The sequence below is a fragment of the Rattus norvegicus genome, chromosome 8 (genome assembly GCF_036323735.1).
Source record: "Rattus norvegicus strain BN/NHsdMcwi chromosome 8, GRCr8, whole genome shotgun sequence".
Classification (NCBI taxonomy): Eukaryota; Metazoa; Chordata; class Mammalia; order Rodentia; family Muridae; genus Rattus; species Rattus norvegicus.
In genome coordinates, this window is record NC_086026.1 from 131,398,619 (window position 1) to 131,416,505 (window position 17,887).

At 43.1% G+C, this 17,887-nt stretch overlaps 1 protein-coding gene across 3 annotated transcripts; it reads left to right on the forward strand.

Annotated features, from left to right (window-relative positions):
- The first annotated feature begins 3,053 nt into the window (after positions 1-3,053).
- On the forward strand, positions 3,054-16,428 carry Znf660 (zinc finger protein 660). 3 transcript variants are annotated; one of them, XM_063264724.1, is made up of 3 exons: positions 3,054-3,720; positions 4,219-4,328; positions 12,916-16,428. In XM_063264724.1, the coding sequence occupies exon 3, from the start codon at positions 13,211-13,213 to the stop codon at positions 14,222-14,224; it is 1,014 nt and encodes a 337-aa protein (XP_063120794.1). In that variant the 5' UTR covers positions 3,054-3,720; positions 4,219-4,328; positions 12,916-13,210; the 3' UTR covers positions 14,225-16,428. The 3 variants fall into 3 exon arrangements, with proteins under 3 accessions (XP_063120794.1, XP_017451654.1, NP_001385650.1); XM_017596165.3 differs by having other exon boundaries at positions 3,054-3,504; NM_001398721.1 differs by having other exon boundaries at positions 3,150-3,395.
- Positions 16,429-17,887: the final 1,459 nt, after the last annotated feature.

Consider the following 17,887-nt stretch of genomic DNA (forward strand, 5'->3'; position numbering starts at 1 on the left):
CAGTTATAACATTTGTATAGATGTTTTGCCTACATGCATGTCTGTGCACGTCCTGTGTGTTTGGTGCCTGCAGAGGCCAGAAGAGGGCACCATATCTCTTAGAACAGGAGATGGTTATGAGACACCATGTGGGTGCTTGGGATTGAACCCAAGTCTTCTAGAAGACCAGCCAATGCTCGTGACTGCTGAGCCACCTTTTGATCCTAGGTATTAGGTACTCAGCTCATGAAGAGGCCTTGCCCTTTTATTCTTCACTGAACCAAACCTGTCCTCCCACTGATAGATGCATTGAACTACTGTACAGGATACTGTACAGGATACCCTGCAGAGTGAGGGGCAGATTACCGTTTAAGGCATACAAATGTTTTGCTCCAAAACACAGTAGAAGATAAAGGTCTGATGGTCCATTCCTTTTCCTTGGTAGTCGGTATTCCTGAAAAATTAGCTGATTGGAATTGCTAGTTGATGAAAACTACAATGTTTCCCTCCTTGTTAACCAATTCCACGCACTTAAGAAACATTTTAGGAATGAGTGTATAGCCGGCATCACACAATGACAGCCAATAAAGTTCTCCCCCGGATTCCTCTAGTTTCATTGTCCTCTGTATAGATAATGCACTGTTGGGTGTTCAGCTTCCCAACTTGTACCATAAGGATGATGGATTCAGTTTTTCTAAGGACCGGCAGTCACTCAAGGATTGAGCAAAAAGCAAGTAAGCAGACAAAGTAACCCCAGGAAAAATGTATTTATTGTAGGCTAGGTAAAGGGTGGTAGCCATAGCTGAAGGGTATGCATTCAGGCTGTGGGACACTTTTCTATGTGTCCAGCCACAAGACTGGATGCACTAATTCCACATGCACGCTTAGAAATGGAAAATGCTACATTCCTCAAGGGTGTGCGCACGCTGTCCTCTAGAGCAGAGGATGCCAGAACTATTGCAGTAATAGCATGCCTTTGGCAGGAAGCCTTAGAAAAACTCAGAGCATATTGTGATGTCAGTAAGAAGCCATAGTGAAACTTTTCCAGTCACCATTAGGTTGTCTTAACAATGGGCAAAACAAAATAAAACAAAACAGTGCTGTCCAATTTCTTATGAGAGAGCCACACAATGGGTGTCCACAAGCTGTGTAGCTACTTCCCTTGAATTGATAGCATTTCCACCTAGAGGAAGTAGGGATGCTACTAACACTAGGGAAGTAAAACTCATAAGGTTCAGGAAGTAAACACAACTTACAAGGTATTGTTGGAAAGGTAGTTAGCAGTTACAAGTCCTTACAGGGAACCCAAGTTAGGTTCCTAGTATCCATGTTGAGAGGATCTATAACTCCAGTTCCAGAGATCTGGGACTCTGTGGGCACAAACATGTATGTGTATACACACATGCACACCCAAACACACACACACACCATTTTTTATCTTACAAGGCTCAGGAAGATCCTGAAACCTAGAAAATTCATAAGACCCCTCCCTAAATTTATAAAAGTAGTAAGAATATAAGCCGGGAACTGGTGGTGCCTGCATGTAATCCTAGCACTTGAGAGGCAGAGGCAAGTGGATCTCTGAGTTTGAGGCCAGCCTGGTCTACAGAGTGAGTTCCAGGACAGTCAGGACCACACACACACACAAAAAAAAAAAACTGCATCTCAACAAACAAAACAATACAAAACAGGAGAAAAGAGACTCTCTGACCAGTCAAGATGTAAGTTGTGCAGAACTCCACTGGAGCAATATTTGGATATTTGGGAATACTCGCCCAGGCATGTGTGGTTTCCAGTGATGCAGCTGCTCCTGACTCGTCCGTGTTCTTATAAGGAATCTCTCATCTATGTTCCTGCAATGCTTTGGTCTGTTGGTAGTGACCTATCTGGAGGAAATAGAAATTGTTTACATATCCCCTGGAAAAATTACACAACACAGCTGACACAAAAAGAAAAAAAGATGCAATAAGTTTTTAACACATGAGCCTCTGAGAGACCTTCCAGGTTTGAACAATAGTGACCAACATATAATTCATTAGTAAATCACCTTCAGAATATGCATAGCCCCCATTTTTACCAGCTACTTCCTTTCCAGTCGAAGGCACCGTTTCCCATTGCACAAAATGCAATACCTTCTTAATACATCTGTGTTTGTTCTTTCTGTCTCTCAGCCTGTTCTCCAAAGGGCAGCAGGCACTACTAACTTTAAAAGGCTAAGACCAATGGTTAAGTTTTCATACAAGGTCATTTTAGAAAATGTCCAAACCCAGAGTAGAGAAACCACAGAAGTTACAGGAACAGGTTTCTTGGCTCATTTCATACCTCATAGGCAACAAATATTGGAATGTGTGACAAAAACCAAAACTAACAACAACAAAACAAAAGAGAGCTTGTGTCTCTCCTTGGTTCCACACTACTAGCAGCTTGCTTCCTGCAGCATCCAGAGAGATCCAAAGCCCTCACCGCGGCCTGCAATATCCTTACCTGTCTCACATTATTCCTGACCCAAGAGTTTTGCTCCTAACGTTCCATCAGGGACACATTTTTCCCAGATTTCTACATGTTTCCACCATTTTCTGAATATGCTCAGTCTATGCAAACCATCTACCGCCTCTCCCTCTCTTTTGATTCCCTGCCTAGTAGCTGCGGGTATTTTTCACCTCCATTTATGTAATGCAGCCTACAAGGCAGGGAGCCTCCTTTTTTTTTTTTTTTTTACCACTGCGTGTGCAGTTCTTAGAACAGTGACACCGAATTAGCCCACCATTATGTATTTTAACCCAGCGTTTTCCACCTATTTCAATAAATAGCTGATTCTGACCGTGAAGCAGGGGTCGTCTCTGGGAGCCTCAGTATCAGGAAGAGGCCTGACTGACCAGGTAATTGGTTTCTACTCCAATGCTACCTGAGGCCTTGGCTGAACTCTCCAAGTTTGCTCACCCCTCTAATCATAGTGATGTCTGGGGGCCAGGGCATCTGCAGATTTTCAGAGCTTCTAAGGTACCTGAACAGTTCAGCTCTGGGGCACAGAGATGAGGAGACCTCCAGCTGCCTAGAAGGGCCTGAGGGACTGAGGGGCGGGTCGGTTGGACGACTCAGGCCGGGGTACAGAGATGCAGAGACCTCCTGGTGCCTAGAAGGGCCGCAGGCACGGGTCACTTGCTGGCTTTGTTCTGGGGACTGGTGGTTCAGTGGGCGACACGCAGCAGTAGCGCTCTGGGAGCCAAGAACTCCCGCGGGTGGTGCCGCCCTGATCTCGGGGTGCCTGCCTTTGTCCAGCATCTCCTGTAATTGTGGAGGATTATCAGGACCTGCCAAGGCGTCGGGGACCAGGCTCTCCCTGGACGACCCAACCGCAGAGCTGTGTCCAAGCCCAGCTGCGTCGCCAGCGAAGACGCTGGGGTCTGGAGGAGGGGGTAGGCTTGCCCAGGAATAGTTACTCATTTATGCCCTCAACCCTCACCCCCCATCGCTGAAAGAGAAGTTATGGAAAAAGCTTGTAGATCGACCCTCCTCATTGAAAGGGTAAACAGCGTATTCTGAGGCCGAACATTTTTAAGAAATCAGTAATCAGGAAAACAATTAGCATCTATTAAAGGCCTTATGTTTAATAGTTATTAATCTTGTTACTGTTGTTACTACTATTGTTGTAATTTGACATAGGGTCTCACTATGTAACTCTGGCTGACTTAGAGGACAACTTTGTGAAGAATTTCAGGCTTGCTCAGCTGACATATGCATGTAAGTCTAAAAGTAGAGACTAGAAGAGGGTTGGAATTCACTTGACATGGGTGCTGGGAACTGAACTTGGGTCTTCTGGAAGAATAGTATAAACTTTTAACCACTGAGCCACTATCCAGGCACTCTCCAGGCCTCTATCCTAGTCTTCTTAAAGATACTTTAACAGCCGAGTTACTTGTTCTTCTTCATCCAGTGCAAAAGCAGGACTTCAGGGGAATTCTCATTTGAAGTGTATTTTGCAAGAAAAAAAGATGTAGTGTCTTAGATAGCTACAGAAGTGGTGAATAGGAATGGGCTTGCAGTGTTAGAATGAGGATTTCTTTCAGATCCAAGGCTTGCTGCTCGTAATATGTTCTAGAGCAACTCATCCCCTCTCTGGGAACCTCGTATCTTCATCATTAAAATGACGAGGATGGTTCACAGTTCTGTAGGTCAGGACGATAACAGAAGATGGGACACTGCCCTGAGTGTAAATCTCTCACTTTAATCTGTTTACAGCGACTCAAGCGCCCATTAGGAATGTCTGCACTGAACCCAAGGAGGTGATCAGGAAAAGTCTGTTGGACAGATCCTTCTGAGCAAAGCATTTGCTGTGCCTGAGAATGAGGGTGAGTTGTTCTCCTTTCTGAGTGAGCAGACATCCAGTCTGCCTGTGAAGTTAGTCTGGAGGCCGGAATCTTGCATACTAAAGGAAATTGGATCAGGATTGAAAAGGATTCTTTCCTTTCTCCTCCCTGCAGTTCCCCTGCCCCATCTCCCTTCTCCCTCCCTTTCTTGAGATAAGACCTCAGTACCCTAGGCCACCCTCAAAACTGCTATGTAGTCAAAGGCTGGCCTTGAACTCCTGATCCTCCTGTCTCCACTTTCCAATATTATATACTTCTACCACTATGTCTGGCAGAAAAGGAAAATTTCTTGAGGATATTATCAGGTAATAGAAAACACAGAGATGAGAGGAGGGAACCTCTGGACCTTGAGGAGAGAAGTTGGGGTGATGTGAAAGAATGACATAATTAGACTGGGGAGTCATGAGACTTAAATTTGAATCCCATAAGGTCCAGTCTCTCTATCTGTCCATCGAATAGAAGACTTGGAGCTGGATCATCACATGAAATAGTGGGGGAAGTTTCCAGAACTCGAGATTGCTGTGCGTTCCAGATCAGCCTGGGCTACCTAGTGAGACCTTGTCTAAAAAATAAAAACCAAAAACTCGGGGTTGGGGATTTAGCTCAGTGGTAGAGCGCTTGCTAGGCCCTGGGTTTGGTCCCCAGCTCCAAAAAAAAAAAAAAAAAAAAAGAAAGAAAAAAAGAGAAAGAGAGAAAAAAAAAAAAACCAAAAACGCCTAGTCTGCTGGTATGTCTGTTCTAGCTTCCAACATTCTGACAGTCCCTGAAAAATGTGACCGATCACTTTCCTAGTAAATGTCGACTCTTGGACTGTTTATACTGAGATATGGTTGCTAGGTCTACAAATACATTGTCATATTTATTTAGAATACGGAGTCTTTTTAAAGAAAATTATTGCAACCTGGCTTGGTGGCACATGCCTTTAATAATAGCACTTGGGAGGCAGAGGCAGGCAGATCTCTGTTAGTGCAAAGCCAGCCCTATTGACAGGAAACCAGAGCTGCAAATATATATATATGTGCATCATGTGCGTGCCTGGTGCCCGTGAAGGCCAAAGAGGGTGTCTGAGTCCACAGAACTAGAGTCACAGATGGTTGTGATCTGCCCTGTGGGTGCTGGGAACGGAACCCAGGTCCTCTGTAAGAACAGCAGGAAGAGACCACTGAGCCATCCCTCCAGTCGAAGAGTAACCCTTCTCCATCAGATATGATTTCTATAGAAACACCATAAGCCTCATCACAACGATTTATTAAGTGTTAGAGAGATATTAATGAGAGGATAGCAAATTTTACTTTGACAGAAGAATAAGTTCAGGAAATTTGCTGGTCATAGTTATAACATCATGTTGTGTACTTAAATTCCTCTCACTACGTACACAATTAAGTGGTTACACTAGCCTCACTTAACTACCAGAGAACACACTGAATACACAGAATTTTTAGTTTTAGCTTTCTTTTTTGAGGCAGAACCTCATGCAGTACAATGTTTATTGAATCGGGGTAAGGATGTAGGGTGCAGGGTTATATCTTCTATATGTTATTCAATGGTATGTTCATAGTCTGAAGGAAGCACAGTGTGAGGACATGTGCATTAGTGTGATGCAGTCACCTGTCCATCAATGTGCTTTTTTTCCCCCTTTTTTTCTTTATTAACTTGAGTATTTCTTATGTACATTTCGATTGTTATTCCCTTTCCCGGTTTCCAGGCCAACATCCCCCTAAACCCTCCCCCTCCCCTTCTATAGGCGGTTCTCCTCCCCATCTTCTCCCCATTACTGCCCTCCCCCCAACAATCACATTCACTGGGGGTTCAGTCTTGGCAGGACCAAGGGCTTCCCCTTCCACTGGTGCTCTTACTAGGATATTCATTGCTACCTATAAGGTCAGAGTCCAGGGTCAGTCCATGTATAGTCTTTGGGTAGTGGCTTAGTCCCTGGAAGCTCTGGTTGCTTGGCATTGTTGTACATATGGGGTCTCGAGCCCCTTCAAGCTCTTCCAGTTCTTTCTCTGATTCCTTCAATAGGGGGTCCTATTCTCAGTTCAGTGGTTTGCTGCTGGCATTCGCCTCTGTGTTTGCTGTATTCTGGCTGTGTCTCTCAGGAGCGATCTACATCCGGCTCCTGTCAGCCTGCACTTCTTTGCTTCATCCATCTTGTCTAATTGGGTAGCTGTATATGTATGGGCCACATGTGGGGCAGGCTCTGAATGGGTGTTCCTTCTGCCTCTGTTTTAATCTTTGCCTCCCTATTCCCTGCCAAGGGTATTCTTGTTCCCCTTTTAAAGAAGGAGTGAAGCATTTGCATTTTGGTCATCCTTCTTGAGTTTCATTTGTTCTAGGCATCTAGAGTAATTCAAGCATTTGGGCTAATAGCCACTTATCAATGAGTGCATACCATGTGTGTTTTTCTGTGATTGGGTTACCTCACTCAGGATGATATTTTCCAGTTCCAACCATTTGCCTACGAATTTCATAAAGTCATTGTTTTTGATAGCTGAGTAATATTCCATTGTGTAGATGTACCACATTTTCTGTATCCATTCCTCTGTTGAAGGGCATCTGGGTTCTTCCCAGCTTCTGGATATTATAAATAAGGCTGCTATGAACATAGTGGAGCACCTGTCTTTGTTATATGTTGGGGCATCTTTTGGGTATATGCCCAAGAGAGGTATAGCTGGGTCCTCAGGTAGTTCAATGTCCAATTTTTCTGAGGAACCTCCAGACTGATTTCCAGAATGGTTGTACCAATCTGCAATCCCACCAACAATGGAGGAGTGTTCCTCTTTCTCCACATCCTCGCCAGCATCTGCTGTTACCTGAGTTTTTGGTCTTAGCCATTCTCACTGGTGTGAGGTGAAATCTCGGGGTTGTATTGATTTGCATTTCCCTTATGACTAAAGATGTTGAACATTTCTTTAGGTGTTTCTCAGCCATTTGGCATTCCTCAGCAGTGAATTCTTTGTTTAGCTCTGAACCCCATTTTTTAATAGGATTATTTGTCTCCCTGCGGTCTAACTCCTTGAGTTCTTTGTATATTTTGGATATAAGCCCTCTATCTGTTGTAGGATTGGTAAACGTCTTTTCCCAATCTGTTGGCTGCCGTGTTGTCCTAACAACAGTGTCCTTTGCCTTACAGAAGCTTTGCCGTTTTATGAGATCCCATTTGTTGATTCTTGATCTTAGAGCGTAAGCCATTGGTGTTTTGTTCAGGAAATTTTCTCCAGTGCCCATGTGTTCAAGTTGCTTCCCCACTTTTTGTTCTATTAGTTTGAGTGTGTCTGGTTTGATGTGGAGGTCCTTGATCCACTTGGACTTAAGCTTTGTACAGGGTGATAAGCATGGATCGATCTGCATTCTTCTACATGTTGACCTCCAGTTGAACCAGCACCATTTGCTGAAAACACTATCTTTTTTCCATTGGATGGTTTTGGCTCCTTTGTCAAAAATCAAGTGACCATAGGCGTGTGGGTTCATTTCTGGGTCTTCAATTCTATTCCACTGGTCTATCTGTCTATCTCTGTACCAATACCATGCAGTTTTTATCACTATTGCTCTGTAATACTGCTTGAGTTCAGGGATAGTGATTCCCCCAAAAGTCCTTTTATTGTTGAGGATAGTTTTAGCTATCCTGGGTTTTTTGTTATTCCAGATGAATTTGCAAGTTGTTCTGTCTAACTCTGAAGAATTGGATTGGTATTTTGATGGGGATTGCATTGAATCTGTAGATCACTTTTGGTAAAATGGCCATTTTTACTATATTAATCCTGCCAATCCATGAGCATGGGAGATCTTTCCATCTTCTGAGGTCTTCTTCAATTTCTTTCTTCAGAGGCTTGAAGTTCTTATCATACAGATCTTTCACTACCTTGGTTAAAGTCACATCGAGGTATTTTATATTATTTGGGACTATTATGAAGGGTGTCATTTCCCTAATTTCTTTCTCGGCTTTTTTCTCTTTTGTGTAGAGGAAGGCTACTGGTTTGAGTTAATTTTATACCCAGCCACTTTGCTGAAGTTGTTTATCAGGTTTTAGTTCTTTGGTGGAACTTTTGGGATCACTTAAATATACTATCATATCATCTGCAAATAGTGATATTTTGACTTCTTCTTTTCCAAACTGTATCCCCTTGACCTCCTTTTGTTATCTGATTGCTCTGGCTAGAATTTCAAGAACTATATTGAATAAGTAGGGAGAGAGTGGGCAGCCTTGTCTAGTCCCTGATTTTAGTGGAATTGCTTCAAGGTTCTCTCCATTTAGTTTACATTAGTACAGCAACTGGTTTGCTGTACATGGCTTTTACTATGTTTAGGTATGGGCCTTCAATTCCTATTCTTTCCAGGACTTTTATCATGAAGTGGTGTTGAATTTTGTCAAATGCTTTCTCAGCATCTAATGAAATGATCATGTGGTTTTGTTCTTTCAGTTTGTTTATATAATGGATCACGTTGATGGTTTTCCGTATATTAAACCATCCCTGCGTGCCTGGGATGAAGCCTACTTGATCATGCTGGATGTTTTGATGTGCTCTTGGATTCGGTTTGCCAGAATTTTATTGAGTATTTTTTTGCTTCAATATTCATAAGGGAAATTGGTCTGAAGTTCTCTTTCTTTGTTGGATCTTTGTGTGGTTTAGGTATAAGAGTAATTGTGGCTTCGTAGAAGGAATTCGGTAGGGCTCCATCTGTTTCAATTTTGTGGAATAGTTTGGATAATATTGGTATTAGGTCTTCTATGAAGGTCTGATAGAATTCTGCACTAAACCCGTCTGGACCTGGGCTCTTTTTGGTTGGGAGACCTTTAATGACTGCTTCTATTTCTTTAGGAGTTATGGGGTTGTTTAACTGGTTTATCTGTTCCTGATTTAACTTCGCTACCTGGTATCTGTCTAGGAAATTGTCCATTTCCTGCAGATTTTCAAGTTTTGTTGAATATGGGCTTTTGTAGTAGGATCTGATGATTTTTTTGAATTTCCTCTGATTCTGTAGTTATGTCTCCCTTTTCATTTCTGATTTTGTTAATTTGGACACACTCTCTGTGTCCTCTATTTAGTTGGCTAAGGGTTTATCTATCTTGTTGATTTTCTCAAAGAACCAACTTTTGGTTCTGTTGATTCTTTCTATGGTCCTTTTTGTTTCTACTTGGTTGATTTCAGCTCTGAGTTTGATTATTTCCTGCCTTCTACTCCTCCTGGGTGTATTTGCTTCTTTTTGTTCTAGAGCTTTTAGGTGTGCTGTCAAGCTGCTGACATATGCCCTCTCCTGTTTCTTTCTGCAGGCACTCAGCGCTATGAGTTTTCCTCTTAGCACAGCTTTCATTGTGTCCCATAAGTTTGGGTATGTTGTACCTTCATTTTCATTAAATTCTAAGAAGTCTTTAATTTCTTTCTTTATTTCTTCCTTGACCAGGTTATCATTGAGTAGAGAATTGTTCAACTTCCATGTATATGTGGGCGTTTTTCCCTTATTGTTATTGAAGACCAGCTTTAGCCTGTGGTGGTCTGATAGGATGCATGGGATTATTTCTCTCTTTCTGTATCTGTTAAGGCCTTTTTTATGACCAATTATATGGTCAATTTTGGAGAAAGTACTATGAGGTGCTGAGAAGAATGTATATCTTTTTGCTTTAGGATAGAATGTTCTATAAATATCTGTTAAGTCCATTTGGTTCATGACTTCTCTTAGTCTGTCTATGTTTCTGTTCAATTTCTGTTTCCATGACCTGTCCATTGATGAGAGTGGGGTGTTGAAATCTCCTACTATTATTGTGTGAGGTGCAATGTATATTTTGAGCTTTAGTAGGTTTCTTTTATGTATGTAGGTGCCCTTGTATTTGGAGCATAGATATTTAGGATTGAGAGTTCATCTTGGTGGATTTTTCCTTTGATGAATATGAAGTGTCCTTTCTTATCTTTTTTTATGACTTTTAGTTGAAAATCGATTTTATTCGATAATAGAATGGCTACTCCAGCTTGCTTCTTCCGACCATTTGCTTAGAAATTTGTTTTCCAGCTTTTCACTCTGAGGTAGTGTCTGTCTTTGTTTCTGAGGTATGTTTCCTGTAGGCAGCAGAATGCAGGGTCCTCATTGCATATCCAGTTTGTTAATCTATGTCTTTTTATTGGGGAGTTGAGACCATTGATGTTGAGAGATATTAAGGAATAATGATTATTGCTTCCTGTTATATTCATATTTGGATATGAGGTTATGTTTGTGTGCTTTTCTTCTCTTTGTTTTGTTGCCAAGATGATTAGTTTCTTGCTTTTTCTAAAGTGTAGCTTGCCTCCTTATGTTGGGCTTTACCATTTATTATCCTTTGTAGCGCTGGATTTGTAGAAAGATATTGTGTAAATTTGGTTTTGTCATGGAATATCTTGGTTTCTCCATCTATGTTAATTGAGAGTTTTGCAGGATGCAGTAACCGGCTGGTTTGTGTTCTCTTAGGGTCTGTATGACATCTGTCCAGGATCTTCTGGCTTTCATAGTCTCTGGCGAGAAGTCTGGTGTGATTCTGATAGGTCTGCCTTTATTTGTTACTTGACCTTTTTCCCTTACTGCTTTTAATATTCTTTCTTTATTTTGTGCATTTGGTGTTTTGACTATTATGTGATGGGAGGAGTTTCATTTCTGGTCCAATCTATTTGGAGTTCTGTAGGCTTCTTGTATGCCTATGGGTATCTCTTTCTTTAGGTTAAGGATGTTTTCTTCTATGATTTTTGTTGACGATATTTACTGGTCCTTTGAGCTGGGAGTCTTCACTCTCTTCTATACCTATTATCCTTAGGTTTGATCTTCTCATTGAGTCCTGGATTTCCTGTATGTTTTGGACCAGTAGCCTTTTCTGTTTTACATTATCTTTGACCATTGTGTCGATGATTTCTATGGAATCTTCTGCTCCTGGGATTCTCTCTTCTATCTCTTGTATTCAGTTGGTGATGCTTGTATCTACAGCTCCTTGTCTCTTCCTTTGGTTTTCTATATCCAGGGTTGTTTCCCTGTGTTCTTTCTTCATTGCTTCTATTTCCAGTTTTAATTCCTTCAACTGTTTGATTGTGTTTTCCTTGAATTCTGTCAGGGATTTTTGTGACTCCTCTCTATGGGCTTCTACTTGTTTATTTATGTTTTCCTGTGTTTCTCTAATGGAGTTCTTCATGTCTTTCTTGAAGTCCTCCAGCATCATGATCAAATATGATTTTAAATCTAGATCTTGCTTTTCTGGATATTCAGTGTTTGCTTTGGTGGGAGAGTTGGGCTCCGATGATGCCATGTAGTCTTGGGTTGCTTGGGTTCCTGCGCTTGCCTGTCGACATCAGATTATCTCTAGTGTTACTTTGTTCTGCTATTTCTGACAGTGGCTAGACTGTCCTATAGGCCTGTGTGTCAGGAGTGCTGTAGACCTGTTTTCCTGTTTTCTTTCAGCCAGTTATGGGAACAGAGTGTTCTGCTTTCGGGTGTGTAGTTTTTCCTGTCTACAGGTCTTCACCTGTTCCTGTGGGCCTGTGTCCTGAGTTCACCAGGCAGGTCACTTGGAGCAGAAAAGTTGGTCTTACCTGCGGTCCCGAGGCTCCAGTTTGCTCGTGGGGTGTTCCTTATGAGCTCTCCAAGGGGGCAGCAACCAGGAGGACCTGCGCCGCCTTTTCCGGGAGTCCCCGTGCACCAGGGTCCCTGATGGTGCTTGGTGTTTTCCTCTGGAGTCAGAAATGTGGGCAGAGTGCAGTCTCTTCTGGTTTCCCAGGCGTGTCTGCCTCTCTGAAGGTTTAGCTCTCCCTCCTACGGGATTTGGGTGCAGAGAACTGTTTATCTGGACCCTTCAAGTTCCGGCGGTGTCTCCAATGTGCTTTTTTACACCTTAGCACCTCCAGGTTTGAGGGCTGCAGAGGTTTGTATCCAGTGGATCAGGAAATCCCTTTTATTCCTGATACGTGGTTTGATGTCTGAGCCCCTCTCAGTGGTGCTGTCCCCTACTCTCTCTGCCCACATTACTGTTACACCGTGCATGGTCCTGACAGAGGTCCTGTGTTACTCTTATACCTTGTTCCTCAACTTGACCCTTGAAGTGCGAAACACACACCTAAAACCAGCACAAAAAGCTGGCTTTAGCTTTAGGTAAGCCCTGCAAGCTTTGCCATGCCGGACTCACGTCAGTATTAGGAGGACAGTGTAGACAGCCACCTGATAGCTTGCATGCAGAGGTATGGGCTAGGGCCTCGAGAAAAACATAAAACCTTAGCTACACCCTAAAGCAGTTGTGATTCTGTCGTTCTGATGTCCATGACATCACTGTTGCTTAAGGAAATAGTCCGGCAAGAAGTAAAAGCCAGACCAGTCTGAACGTTAGGCATTTCAGCTACCTGAACCAAGGAACTTTGGGCATACTTTTTCTCAGTACAGGAGTATACCTGATCCCGCCTTTCAGTTGTTTTGCTCCCATTGTAGAGAGTTGAACAAGAAGAGGACAGAGTGGATTTTATACTGTCCGTTGCTTGTTCTAAGACTGGACATACTGGGCTCTTCTCTTTGTCTTTAATTTCTATTGCCTTTTATCTAACATCACTCTTCTCATTATTTTGAACAGCTCTCTGCTTTTGAACAGTCATCCCTCTACGTGAGACTCTGTGACCTACTCCAGCTTGTCTTCCTTGAATAATTCTCACCGTATTACAGAAAAAGTGGGGCCTATACACCTTCTCTTTCTCCTGTCAGGTGGTGAAATAGACTGAGGGGGTATTCATTCTAAAGCACCAGTCCTGAACATCAGAATCCTATTTGACCCCCAAGAGAATTCCACATAAGTGTTGCAGAGGACGTAAAAGATTTAACAGGAAAAGATAAGAGGAGGAAGGCCACTGGTATGCCCCCAGCTGGAGAGGATGCGGAGAAAGATGGGAAAGTTCAAACATAAGACATTAGAGGATAGCAAGTCACCCGCTGAAGGAAGTGACCAAGAAGGTGAAAACAGTGGCCATCAGTTCTGTGCCTCTGCAACGGAGAAGAGAGGTCATGGTGGAAGGAGACAGTATGTGTGTCCTGAGTGTGGAAAAGCCTTCAGTCAGAGTGCCAACCTCACTGTGCACGAGCGAATCCATACAGGAGAGAAGCCTTACAAGTGTACAGTGTGCGGGAAAGCCTTTAGTCACAGCTCCAACCTCGTGGTTCATCGACGAATCCACACTGGACTTAAGCCGTACACGTGTCGTGACTGTGGGAAGTCATTCAGCGGTAAGTCACACCTCATCGGGCACCAGGAAGTCCACAGCGGGGAAAAGACATACGAATGTAAAGAGTGTGGGAAAGCCTTCAGCCGGAGCTCAGGACTTATCGCTCATCACAGAGTTCATACTGGTGAGAAGCCCTACACTTGCAGCGAGTGTGGGAAGGCGTTTAGCAGGAGTTCAAATCTCACTCAACACCAGAGAACGCACAGAGGGAAAAAGGTTTACAAATGTAAAGAGTGTGGAAAGACATGTGGTTCTAATACAAAGATTATAGACCATCAGAGGATTCACACTGGGGAGAAGCCCTACGAGTGCGCTGAGTGTGGGAAAACCTTCATCTTAAGGAAGGCCCTTAATGAACACCAGAGGCTCCACCGCAGAGAGAAACCTTACAAATGTAAGGAATGTGGGAAAGCGTTTACCTCTAACCGAAACCTCACGGATCACCAGAGAGTGCACACTGGAGAGAAGCCTTACAAGTGTAACGAATGTGGGAAAACCTTCAGGCAAACATCTCAGGTTATTCTCCATTTGCGAACTCATACTAAAGAGAAGCCCTATAAGTGTAGCGAGTGTGGGAAAGCTTATCGCTACAGCTCGCAGCTCATCCAACACCAACGAAAGCATAACGAAGAGAAAGAAGCCTTACTGTTTACTGGCCAGGTGTAATGGCATTCGCTGTTAATCCTGGCATTGAGGAGGCAGTGACAGGGAGGTCTCGGTGACTTTTAGTCCAGCCTGGTCTACCTAATGAGTTCTACACTAGCCAAAGTTACAAAATGAGACTCTGTTTTAGGAAAACAAAATGGCAACAATGTTAATCACTACTTTTCTGAAAATTAGATTTTTAGTAACATTAAACTTAATTCTGCTTCTACAAATCCATACAGGGAAAATAATAAGTAGCTAAAGTGTAACAAAAGGGATATTTATGCCAGCATCATCATAACTGAAAGGGAAAACAAACAAACAAAATACCAAGCCACCCAAACAAACAGAGACCACCCAAACTGTAAATATTACATGTGCAGCATGAAAGGAATCATTACACGTCTGAAACCATTTTGTCTTTTAAAAGAATTTTTAATGTATGCCATGGGAGAAATTTCGGGGTAAAATGGAAAGTGAAGGGATGGAATGTCCAGATAAAATATGTTCGCCTAGGAAAAATGGGGAAAGAGAAGGAGAACCAAACCTACATTTTAACAATGGTTATCTCTAGGTGATAGACTGTAGGGTGATTTCTATTTTCTTCTGTATACTTTTCTATGCCTTCTAGATTTTCTACAATGAAAGGGTTACTTTTATATTTACGAAAAATATACTCTAAATGCAAGTACATACTTGTTTTTATTCAGTGGTAGGAAAAGTACCTATTGTGTAGTCTTTAAAATCTCAGGATTCATGGGTTGGGATTTAGCTCAGTGGTAGAGCGCTTGGCCTAGCAAGTGCAAGGCCCTGGGTTTGGTCCCCAGCTCCGAAAAAAAAAAATCTCAGGATTCGCCCTAATCCCGACACCGGTGGAAGTAGAATTAGGAGCCAATCCATTTCTTTTAGAATCCACTTCTTGCTACTGAAACAGGTGCTGCCTTTTGTTCTCTGCAGTGTCAGACTCTGTGATCACCAGTGCTGCCTTTGATCCCTCAGAATCAGACTGTGATCACTAGTGCTGCCTTTTGTTCTCTGCTTAGGTGAGAACACAGTAGGACATTAGTGCACCTTCTTTTCTGTATAGTGAAATAACCATCCTGTAATATCGGGCTACCAGAGCTCCACCCTTTCAGCAGATGTCTAGACAGGAGAGAAAGTTTTTCTCTTAATGAGCTGGACTCAAAAACTAGGAAGTAGAGAATTTTGCCTTCACCTTGTTATTATGTGAGGTGATTGGGTGAAATGTAGTTAGGATGGGAGGCCTGTGTCCTGATCCACCAGCTGAGCGCCAGCTTAACTACTTTGGATGAATGGTGCCACTGCTCAGACTTGTGTGAAGAGGGAAAGGTTGTTCACCTCAAAGTGGTGTGTGAGGATTAAGTGAGATGATGCTAGCGATGATGCCACACCTGGCAGGTGGCAGAACAGACCATATGCCTTTAATCCCAGCACTTGGAGGCAGAGACAGGCAGATCTCTGAGTTGGAGCCTACCGTGATCTACAGTGGGCTCCAGGACAGCCAGGGCTACACAGAGAAATCCTGTCTTGAAAAACAAATATAACTTATCTGACTTGAGAGGAAAATGGGTAACATCATTTTATCTTGGGTTTTTTAATGATATTGCTATTTTTCTTGCATGTGTGTCTGTGTGGGGGTATTAGATCTCCAGAAACTAGAGTTACAGGCAGTTGTGAGCTGCCGTGTGGTTGCTGGGAATTGAAACCCAGTTCTCTGCAAGAACAGCCAGTGCTCTCAACCGCCGAGCCATCTCTCCAGCCTCCAAGATATGATTTAATATGGCTTTGATTAAAGGGAAATCTGTAAGACAAAGCTGAAGGATGTTTTTAAATCGTGTACTACATTCTAGATGGCGCTTAGTAAGCTGATTCTCCATGTCAGCTTTCTCTGCCTTTCTAGTCGTCTTGTAGGCTAACAATAACTACCCTAAACGTTTGACATGTCTCTAGGGCAATAGTTTCCAGGCTTCCGGAGATGGATTTGTTTTTGTGTTTAGGGATAATCGATTGTCATTGTTTTATAACATGAAAAAAAGCAGCCATCGTCTCTATAGAGGAACTAACATTACTGAAGTAAGAAGACTGTAAACTCAAGAAAAATGCGGTGCTCTGTAAAAACATCCTCGCCAAACTGGCAATAGCCACTCATTTCAGGTTTTTTAGCCTAACAGATTAAAGCTTTATCTCCAACTAGTGACTGGAAACATTGTCTTGTAATGTCTTGTCGGTATGGTGTCAGGTGCCTCCTCTTAGATGGCAAGTTTTGGATGTTGGGGCTTAGAATCCTTGGATTCATAGTTTCCTCCCATGCAGCATCCCCTGACGCTCAAGTGTGAGCCATTCAGCTTCTGAGTCTACCTGTGACTGCTGCTTCACAAACCGTTTTTTGAGAATCGAGAAAAACGTGGGGTTCGTTTTTGTGTGCAAAGTATGAAACTCAAGGGGTCAGGTCAGGTGGCCCAGTGTGTAAAGGCACTTGCCTGACCCTCCTGAGTTTCATCCCAGAACTCACACAAAGGTGAAAGGAGAGAACGGACTCCACAAAGTCGTCTTCCAACCTCCATACATATGCCGTGGCATGTGAGTGCCTGCACGTTCTCTCACACACAGGCACACATATAACAGTGAAAATTTTACAGTAAGGAACAATCAGCTATAGAAATTCGTTTAGAATAACATTACAATCCTGTTCCTTCAAGCCAGATGTGGTGGCACACACACCGGGGAGGCCAGAGAGATAGGTGCATCTCAGCTTGAGGCCAACCTGGTCTAAATTCCAGGACAACCAGGGCTGTCCCGATCCAGAAGTCATGAAGGAAAAGGTCTATTACATGTCTCCAACCACGAAAACCACAAAGTCAGATACATGACAAACTGGTGCTGACCGTCACAGCGGATGCCTTTCTCCAAGCTCTCAGGAAGTGGACCTCTGTGAGTAGGAGGATAGCCTGGATAGACCAGGATAGCCTGGTCTACTTAGCCAGTTCCAGACCCTGTCTCAAAGAAACAAACTGGGAAAAATATGTAGCTCCAATTGTCAGAGTTGGGTTTGGGATTGAAGCAGAGGAAACTCCAAAAACGGAAGCGTAAAAATGGAAGCTTTTTGTTTTCTGAGCACTCGGGGAGGCAGGCAGCTCAGGATATGAACCTTGTCCCCTGTGGAGGACATAGAGGGTGAAACTGCAAATTGAGGAGGGCATAGGTGAGCTTGGTGGTGGGGTCATCCAATTGTGTTTTGACATTAAGGGTTAAGTGAGGAAGTAGCTGTTGGAGACTGGCCCTTTTCCAGGACTTCGAGACCCTTAGCTCATCCTCCTGGACATTTGGTCTGGAGCTCAAGGGAATGAATGGGTTAGCTGCATACAGTTGACAAGGGCTTGGCAGGCAATTGGTTTTATATATGTATACATTTACAATTCAGACACCTTTGTTAAAATAGCAGCAGGTTTACATTCTTCTACCGGTTTGTCAGACAATTAAGAAAATATTTAGAGGGGAAGGGTAGGAGCAGGTCCCTGAGCCTGGAAATAGGAACCCGGCTTGACCCCGTTAACAAAATGGTGGCTTGCTCCTTACAGTCGAGAAAGCACTGACATTCCTTTGATACCAGGAGCATATGAATCAACAAGACTCAGCTGTCACTCTCTTTCTTTGAAAACAGTG

What these genes read in the sequence shown, in the direction of transcription:
- Znf660 (XM_063264724.1), top strand. Translation starts at nt 13,211, where the DNA reads ATGCGGAGAAAGATGGGAAAGTTCAAACATAAGACATTAGAGGATAGC.